Here is a 10,688-nt window from a genome sequence, read left to right as displayed (position 1 = left end):
CTATACATTGAGTCATCGTCCTAATCCAACCCACGTGCCACACTCGTGCAAGCCCACCCTCCCACTCACTAACACATGGTTACATCACACTCCTACACGTACTCACATAACCCATGACACGACCCGAACAAAAAGCTCAGTTGGATATGCCAAAGCATCTTTATATAACACCATCATGGCATCATTTTTCACACATCCGGATCCTACCCGCATATCCCTTTCTATTTAACCCAACCCCGTCAAACCCCGAAACAATACCCAACACTTGCAAATTCAACTTCATTTTAACAAACTTTATATAGTTTCCGCTCGAATATTCTCGAGAAAATTCCAATAATTCCTCCATCTTTATAACCAATTTGGAACACTCCTGACTCTTCCGAAGAAAGGGAAAAAAAAAAAAAGCAAGCTGGTTTTTAAAGATTTTATTCATTTTAAATTGTAGATATGGTGTTTGTAAGGAGAAGACGAGTCACTGACCCGTTCGACGACGAAGCCAAAGCTCGCCTTGTTGGCGGCGATTACCGGAAATTGAGCTATGACAGCAGCGGGAGCGAACATTCCGGCACCGGCGACGGCGACGGCGACGAGAACTCTCCGTGTCTCTCCGAGCTCGTGCATAATTTCCTCGAGGACAACGGAAACGAGGACGAGTCAGTAGGTGACGAGTTCGACTCGGAGCGAGTCGACTCAGTCTCCGAATGCATGGACTCGGTGGTGGAAGCGCTCATGTTAACCGCAACGAACAACGTGAGCGATCCTTACAGAGCGTTGCTCCACTCGCACGTTCTTGAAGCCAGTGAGAGGTTCGCGTTTATGAGGGAGCAAAACGCATCGTCGTTTCGACGAAGCGTGTTGTCGTTTTTGCGTGAGAGAGGGCACAATGCAGCGATATGCAAGACAAGATGGGATTCTTCCTCCGGAGTGGTCACAGCGGGGAACTACGAGTTCATCGACGTGGTGCAATCTGGACCGTCCACGTGGCGGCAGAACAGGTACTTCGTGGATCTCGATTTCGCCGTTCAGTTTGAGATCGCAAGGGCTAGTAATAGTTACTCTGAAGTTCTGAGCAATGTTCCCAGAATATTCGTTGGGACAGCAGAAGAGCTGAAACGCACCGTTTTGGCGTTGTGCGAAGCTGCGAAACGGTGTTTCAGGAGCAAGGGGCTCTCCGTGCCACCTTGGAGAAAGAACCGGTTCATGCAGGAAAAGTGGTTCGGTCCGTATAAAAGGACGACGAATCCGGTTCATGGAAACCCGGTTCCCGCGGTTGTTGATGGAGTGACCGGTGCTAAATGCAGGTTCGTTGGATTCAACGACGCCGTTTTGGAAGCCAGACGCGGCGGTGTTTTTGTCGACTAATCACAATTTTGTTATTAATAATTTAATATTATTTTTCTTTTTTTTTCGGATGTTCAGATTTGGCATTATCGCGCTGTTAGATCGACTTTGTAAATCAGGCTTTTTCTTTTTGATTTTCCTTTTTTTCCCTCAATGATCTGCAAAGTCTTTGAGCCTTGTTTCATATATTTAATAAAATGAAATAAGATTTTGAGTCATTCGGTTCTCTTGCATGCTAAATTGTCTTCTACAGCCTATTAAATAAGATCATGGTTTCTGAAGTTCTATTTGCGAATCAATTTTGTTTTCTTCCAGTTGTAATAATATTTAGTTTAGTTTTAATAAGATAATTATAATTTATACAAATTGATTAAGTGATTTTTAGGTGTATAAGTTGTATTTCTAATTATCAAAAGGTTATATGTAGAAAAATTCAATCTTCTCGAATTTGGAGTTATTAACAATATTGTCTTTTCGCAAAAGATAACACTATTGGATAAGATGAATATTTACATGATAGTAGAAAATTATTAAATAATAATATAATTAAATATTTTAAATGATTAATTAATTTTTAATTAATAATTTACGTGTAAGTTTTTTTGGTGACTTATTTTTGTTGACTATTATTATTAGGTAATGAATTATAAGTATAAAATATAATGATTCTGATCTTAAGAGTAACACCATTAATTCATGCCAAAAAAAAAAACTATTGAAAATGGTTGGTGAGAGTGGAGTATATTATTGGGGGGTGAATGGCATATGCGGCAAATAAACAGCGTGCAGTGTACAGTGTTTTTGTCTGTGAGGAATTGCAGGTAACCCATGTTGGACTCGGAGAAACATGCAACTTTTGGATTTTTCTGATTTTGAAACTCGACACCGTTCATTTTGGGACAAAAGCGTGGGACCATTCGAGTCAATTGTGATTGGGATTGGATTTGGAATAACAGAGTTCTGATCAATTTAGGAATGTATACGGGTAGACAGGATCGTATTTCACTATCATAACTTCAAGATTTAAAATAATCAGATAAATTAGTTTAGTAATTAGTTTATTAGTTCATTTAAATAAATATCAGATGTTTAAATTTTGTATTATATATAGAATAATTTATTGGTCAATGATAAATTTTATAAATTAGTTTTTGTCTTGTCAGTCTAAAAAATATTGTAAAAAATTTTAAAAAAATTTAAGATTTAATTATTTTATTAATCTCTATAATTTTATTAAATTTATAAGAATTTATCTATCATATATTTTAAAGACACATGTTAAGATTACAAAATAAAATTTTTTTATTGAATATATAAAAAAATTAAGTTTTCAATATATTTATTTTGTATTCATTAAATAAAAATATTTAAAACTTTTTATTAGTAGTAAATTTATCATGTGTCTCTAGAATATATATTAGCTAAATTTAATTTTTAATTAAGTTTTTATATATCTTTTTAGTTGAATTTTATATTATTTTTAATTTTGTAAACAAGTTTTTTTCATCAAAAACTTTAAAATTAACAGAATATTTTTCTCGAAATACATACAATCAAAGATTTGGCTAGATTTTTAATTATAAATATTTTTAATTTATATAAAAATATTCGGTTAATTTTAATATTTTTTATACTAGAAAGGATCTAATTATAAAATTAAAAATAGTATAAAAATTCAATTACAAAATATATAAAAACTTAAGTAAAAATATAGTAAAACTATAAGAAACCAATAAAATAATTAAATCTAAATTCAATACCTAAATCAATTAAAAATGAGTATAACTTAATTTTATTCTATTAAATCTGATTATCCATCAAATATATTACTCAATATAATCAAGTCAGATAGAATTTAATTAGATATTTAGATCATTCGTATTTATATACATTTTTATTAATAGAGTCGACTCCTCTAAAATTATATTATCATTTTAGAAAAAAAATACATCATTAATCATCTTTGTATTAAGATAATGGAACTCACAAATAATAAATATTATAAATTTAAAAATAATTAAATATCTTATTACTTTATTTACATTGTCGCTTTAAATGATTTTTTTTTTTTACTAATTAACGAATAGTATTTGAGTATTCATTTATTTGGTTTTGGCGTCTCAACTTTTGTTTTTTTCTGTTAAATATTTTTTTGTGTGCTATTCTAACATTTAAAAATTTGTATGTGAATACAATATGCTCAATAAGGGAATAAGAATTTTAAAACATGACTCATTACTATTATTTTTGAAATATGTTGTATAAATACTAGAAATTAATTATTATATATTTATGATATTTATATTTATTCAATATTTTTTTAACAATATAATTAAATGAATCATCGCATAATCAAATTATTTTTATAAAAAAATAAATAATATTTTATAATAAAATAATTAATTTTTTATTGAATACTAAAAGTCAACTATTAAAAAATTGTCATTTTTTTGTATTTTTATTCATACTTTGATCATTTTCGAAGGGAATTATCTCAAAACCACAAGATGATTATTGATGGAATTCAGGTTGGTTATGACATGAGACTTGTTAAATAGTGTTTGTTTTTTAGATTAAAACTAAAATTAAAAGATTGGAATTAAATATTATATTTGATAGTTAGAAATTATAAGTACACAAAATTTTAATATCTTTAGCATCTTTAAAAAGTAGAAATATAAGAGATAAAAAATTTTAAAGACGAAAATTAAAATTTTAATAACATTTTTTTTAAAATATGTTCATTTAATTTTTAAAATTTTAAATTTACTTCTCAGATTTTATATTTATCGTAAATCAAATATAATATTGAGACATAGTTTAGTCCAGTATATTTTACATTAAATTTAATGTAAAAATTTTATTTAGTCTCTATTATATCTCAATTTTTATTTCTTAGTTTTAGTTTTTCAGTCTCAGTCTCTCTTTTAAACATTACTACGTATGAATTGATAAGAGATTATACCTAAAAGTTATTGAGTCCCTATTTGTTTTGCGCCCATGTTTGAGCCGTGACCTTCTATTACATGAGACAACTACCATAGTGATAATAGACAATTTTTTATTTTCATAGTTAGAAAACAATAGTGTTATCCATGTTATTGAGATTTTGTGGGTTATTCAGGGGTGTGGAAGACGGCTATCAACAAATTAAAGAGTTCGATTTAAAATTGCCATAAATTAGAGGGTTGTTATTGACTCAAATTAGAGGATCAAATTTGAGTCTATCCAATGACCAAGTTTGAATTTAGAAAGATCAAACAAAGGAAAATGGATCCATAAAATCGAGCCTCAATTTTGTGCCAAATCTAAATCTGACGGATAAGATTGAATAAAAAAAAATCTAACAATCAGAGATTGATATGCAAATCGAATCCTCAATTTTGTGGTCAACGACACGTATCGCGCATACATGCTGTTCTGTTGGGAATGCAAGTCTCCTCTCTTTCTTTTCTCTCTCAAAACTGATCTCTCTCACTTTCATTTTCTTTTTCAAACCTTTCATCTTATCAACTTTTATACTTTCAGAACATCAAAATTTTGTTAACCAAAATTATAATGTCTAAGAAAATAAATTAAAGAAATTGATCGTCCTAAACTTTACATTATTAACTATTTTAGTCAGTTAAATTATGTAAATATTTATTTTAATTTTTTCGATTTAAATATGAACATAATAATTTTGTAGATTTAATGTTATTTATAGATTAAATGGTAGTATTAAAATGTTTTGTGTAGATATAAAATTAGTTATATATATATGTGTGCAGCGTATAGTTAGTTTATATTAAAAATAATAATCTATGGATGTAGAGTAGAGTTAACCTTTGCATAATAAATTTAGATTTATTTTATAGGTTTGTTAATTCTGTTTGTTAGAAAATAATAGCCATTAGTATTGAGTTTAATGGATAATTTTATTGATAATAATACATATTAGAATATTTGCTAGTTTTATTTAGTGTTAGTGCATAACGATTTAATTAAGCAATGTTACTAAATTAATAGAGTTTAATGCGTGATTTGTGGACAATTATTTGATTAATTATTTTAGATTGTATGAGAATATAAAATAGAATGGTTAGTTTAATTTATTAATCAGATTTGTATGTAATAGAATAGATAACATTTTGAATTTTAAGTTTTCGGTAATATTAGGATTAGTGATAAAGTTAAAATGCTAATGAAAATAAATGGTTATATTTTTGTAGTAATTTTAATGTTATTTGTTAGAGATTAAAATTAATTATTGTTATAATGTTAATAATTAAGCTAATGGAAATACTTAGGGTTTATGCAGAAATATAATTAATTATTTTACTTTGATGTATGTATGTGTAACAACATTAGTTATAATGATAATTAAATTAAAATTAATTTAGTGGATAATTTTATTAATTAGACTAGTTAGTTTAGTATAGTGGTTGAAGTAGTTTTTACAATATTCATGTTAGTTATAAATGTTTGACTTATATATAATCAATTAATTTAGACAAATTAAGTTATTATTTGTCTATGTTTTGGAAGATATACGATCTTGAAGTCTATTTTATATGAATTCACCGGATGTATACAATTCGATTATCGAGTTTTTTTTTTGTGGGCTACTAAATTTTATCACATATCTCAAATTGTAGTGATTCAAGTTCAGTTAATTTTAATAACTGTTTTAATAAAGAGATGGTATTTTGATATTCGTATCTTTAATCTTTTGATTGATGAGTGTATTGTTACTTTAAAAGATATGGTTCTAATTTTAAGTATTTTAATAGATAATTTTTTCGTGACAAAAATAACTATAACTAATTACGAGATCATAAAAGCTAAATACTTATATCAATTAGAATTTCACTGAAAATCAATTATTATAGAAAAAGTTATATATTAAGATGGCTTGAATTAAAAATCTAAAAGACGGATTGTATTTAAATAATCGAATTGTCATAAAAAAAATGTGAAGTGTCATATATTATTGTTTAAATTAATTTTATTTGTTGATAAATCTAAATCAGTGATTCATTAAAATTTATGTCACTGTTTCGTGACTTTTTTTTTAAATATATAAATATATAGTATATACTTATATTATATATGTATATATTTATCTAAACGTATAAATATATAAATATAATATAGTATGTAGAAATATAAAAATATATAAATATACAATATCCATATAACATATTATAAATACATATATATAAAAATATATAACATATACCCACAATTTTAAAACTTTAAAATAATAATTATAAAAATACATATATAATATGTATATTTTAAATATAAAAAATAAAAAATTACACATACAAAATAAATTAAACAAGTATAAAATTATACTAAATAAATAGGGTTAAGTATTTTTTGTCTTTAATGTTTTGGTTCAAAATCAAAATCGTTCTTAACTTTTTTTCTATTAATATCATCCCCAACATTATAAAATATTATAAAATTATCATTTTCACAAAAAATAATAATTTTTAGATAATTTTATCCCTAATAAAAATAACCACCTTAACCCTTTTTCACTTATTCTCACCACTAACACAGTTGTAGAATTCTTCCTTCTCTTTCTTTTCTTTATCATTATCACTGTTACCACCATCACCATCACACCTTCTTGCCTCTCTATTACCAATTTATCATCCTAAACCATTACCATCCCACCTACTATCTCCAACCCTTTCCTTCTCAACTGAACATTCTCCCATTTTTTTATACTTAAAAAATTCACTAGCTTCCAATATAGGCGCACCAACAACAATAACCACAAAATGAATTAACAAAAATTTCAGATCAAACAATAATTCAATAATTATCAATTATGATTTCAGATCCAAAATCAATAACAACAATAACAACAAGAACAACACAAATTCAGCAACAATAGAACCATCTATGACTAAAATTTCATGCCAAAATTAAAAATTAAATAATTTTTTTTTTCAAATAATTAATGACACAAATTTAGTCACAGAAGAGGAAAAAAGCTAGCTACATGAATAGAACTCGAACGAGGTGAGCTCCAAGAAGCAGAATAGAGAAACAGAGAAGCAGAATAGATCTAGAAGGAGGCGTGACATGGTAAGGAGGCAGAACAGAGGCGCAACACTGCAGAAGGCAGAACAGAGACGCAGCGCTGCGACAAAGGAAGAATGCAGGACGGCACTGCGAGAGAAAGAGCGCGATGGAGAAGGAGTCGACGCCGAAGGAGAGTCAGAATGGGATTGAGTCGACACCGAAAGAGAACGTCAGCAATGGTGCCCTTTCTCGCCAGCGACACCTTCTTCTTCCTCTTCTTCTCTTCTTTTCCCTATTCGTTCTCCACCCTTCTCTCTGTTCTTTTCTTCGTTTTTTGCTCTCCCTCTTCTCTATTTGTGTTGTTGAAAGAAAAAGAAGAAATGAGGGTAAATAATGGGATTAAGATAAAGGATATTTTTGTCCAAAAATTAGAAAAATGACGATTATATAACGTTTTGTAATATTGAGAATGATTTTAATAAAAAAAAAAATATTAGAAACGATTTTGATTTTGAATCAAAACTTTAGAAACGAAAAAAGTACTTAACCCAAATAAATATCTAATACCATTTTATTTTATTCTACAAATATAATTAGTCATCACTCATTGCATAAAGAATCTAATAATTATCATACTATTTTATACCATATTTAACTATTTTTATCTTATAAAGCTATCATATAGTACTCTAAATTACATACTCGCATTTAGATATTCAAAAAATTCTGGTGTATACGTAGCCTCTAGATCCAACGCGCGTATAAAAGAGGACTCTTCAAATGAATGTTAGTTTGCTAATGCATTTATTATCTTCGCTACATCTGCTTCCATGGTGTCATCAACTTCATCATCGTCTCCATTTAGATTAGTAACGTTATAGTTGCTTTCGAACTCATCTTTACCGTCACTATTGTAACCTCTCTATTCGATATTTTGATCGATTTTTGATTATTCGAAGTCAATGTACAACTCGATAAACGACACATGCAATCGAGTTTCATAGTAGATTGAAAATATCTCTTACATACTCGCATTGTTGGTGACATACTTCATTTGAAAATGAACAAACCCACCAAAACTAGTACAAGATGCCAATACAAAATACTCGATATCGTCTTTGATAAAAAAGAATTTATTCTCTCTCAAGTAACACTTTTTAACTGTTCAAATAGTAACATCACATGAATTTTCGCATATAAATCTCACTTCCTCATATATTTATAATAAAATTTGACCATCATAATATAATTTTAGCATAATTCTATCCTCCATTTTTTTTTAAATTAGGATCACTCAGTCACTCTCCTTCACAATAATTAAAACATAACAAAGTGAAATGGAAGAAAAAAAAAAAGCAAAAGGTAAATTGAAGAAGATAAAATGTGTCTTATAAAACTGGTCGAATTATATATACATTACAAATTAAATCGGATCCTCATATATGCATATCTTAATTTAAAATTTTTTAAATCCACAATTCTGACCCACCGATTTAGATTTTTAGATTTTTGAATTTTTGTAACCACAAATCCGACTCGTCGATTTGCTCAAAACTTAAAAATTAAATTCTGCTCACACAATACTGAGAATTCGATGTTATCATCACCCAAATTTAAATTCATTAACTTTTAAATTGGACCCTACGTTTTCTCTTTCCTACAATTTTAAACCTTTGATTTGTGAATTGATATTTAAAAAAAGAATTCTTCATATTTATTGAAACCACACCAACAATTCATAACAACAAAAAACACTTAATAAAAATCCATTACCAAACAAATTAGCAATGATAGAATTCTCAAAATCTGTGGTATGGAGTTTACGACTTAAAATTAAAAGAGATGAGTTCTGATCTCGCAATAATTATAAATGTGAATTTAGTTTGATTATATATTTATATTCTTTATAAACTTATATTATTAGTGTGAATATAATTTTTATATTTTTTTATTCCAATGATTCATTACTATATGATTTTTAATAATATTCAAGTAACATGGTTTTTTTTAATAGATTTTTGTTAATAAAATTACTATAAGAACCCAAAAATAACAAATTCTTATATAACAAAAACTTTATATATTTAACAATTTTAACTTTAATTTTTTTAAAGATGTATTTTTGTATTCTTAAAATCTTATTTAATCTAAAACAATAACTTTTTGTTTATTGTCAATACTAACTTCATAGTACTTGAAAAACATTGTCTAATACTTTCAATTGATATAAATCAAATGTGATTTTATACTTTTTAATATTTCTTTTTACATATTTTTTTGTTTTATTTAAATAGTGTATAGTGAAAATTATATTTTATAATAATAACAGAGAAAAAAATTAAAAAAATCTATTTACATAATTACTATTTGTTTTTTAACAATAATTATTTCTTTTATTTTTTAATTAATTAAAATTTGATGCATCTAAATAAAAATATTGTCTGAATATATTATCTTTTAATTATTTTTTTAGTTACTTGGAAACAATGGGAACACTTGGGTTGTAATTACAGGCTGTCGTACACAAAGATGGAGTTTATCTTATTGAACGGCCATGAAAAGACATAAAGTTTATAAGGATCATACCAGAGCCTGAAAATTGAAAGGATAACTTTTCCTTTTTTTTTCCCCCAAAAGGATAATGTTCTTTTATGCCGCGGATAATTATTTATATATGCTTATTATTACCTAGCTAATGCGTGCAATCTGTCTATTGATGATATATCAAAGGGAAAAAACCATGGTTCTGAAAACCGAACTAGACCGGCCGGTTCAATTGGAAAAATGGGGACCGGTCACCTAACCGATCCAAATAAGGTCAGAAACTGTCTGGTAAAAAATCGGTGAAAAAACTGGTCGAACCAGCAGTTAACTGGTGAACTGGAAGAACCGTCCGATTTTTTAGCGGTTTTTAGTTTGGATATTAAACTTCAAAACGGCGTCGTTTTGAAGGTAAAAAAAAAAAGAAACAAGAGAAGCTAAACGCACGAAGCCACGCCCCTAATCTCAGTCTCAACTCTCAACTCTCACACTCTCACAAGAGACACCATAGCCACCACGGGCAGACCCATCGTCGCATAGCCACCTACGATGGAGCAGCCCCTCTTCGCCATCGCATAGCCACCACCATCACCACCGCATCCCACCGCCATCGCCACCGCATCCCACATCCTACAGCCCCTCTTCGCCGTCCCACATCCCCTCTTCGTCGTCGCCGAGCTCCTCTCCTCCATCGTCGTCGCCGAGCTCGCCTCCTCCATCGTTGTCGCCGAGCTCACCTCCTCCATCGTCTCCCTTACTCGCCGCCGGTAATACTCTGCCTTCCA

The 10,688-nt window shown here is 28.7% G+C and overlaps 1 protein-coding gene across 1 annotated transcript; it reads left to right on the top strand.

Moving 5' to 3' along the window:
* The first annotated feature begins 212 nt into the window (after positions 1-212).
* LOC130947892 (uncharacterized) lies at positions 213-1,597 on the top strand. Its single transcript, XM_057876606.1, has one exon. It carries the CDS (start codon positions 448-450, stop codon positions 1,360-1,362), a length of 915 nt encoding a protein of 304 aa, XP_057732589.1. The 5' UTR covers positions 213-447; the 3' UTR covers positions 1,363-1,597.
* Positions 1,598-10,688: the final 9,091 nt, after the last annotated feature.

This window comes from Arachis stenosperma, chromosome 9 (assembly GCF_014773155.1).
Source record: "Arachis stenosperma cultivar V10309 chromosome 9, arast.V10309.gnm1.PFL2, whole genome shotgun sequence".
Lineage (NCBI taxonomy): Eukaryota > Viridiplantae > Streptophyta > Magnoliopsida > Fabales > Fabaceae > Arachis > Arachis stenosperma.
The sequence above is the reverse complement of the archived record's forward strand: the minus strand, read 5'-3'. Positions and strand labels throughout refer to the sequence as shown.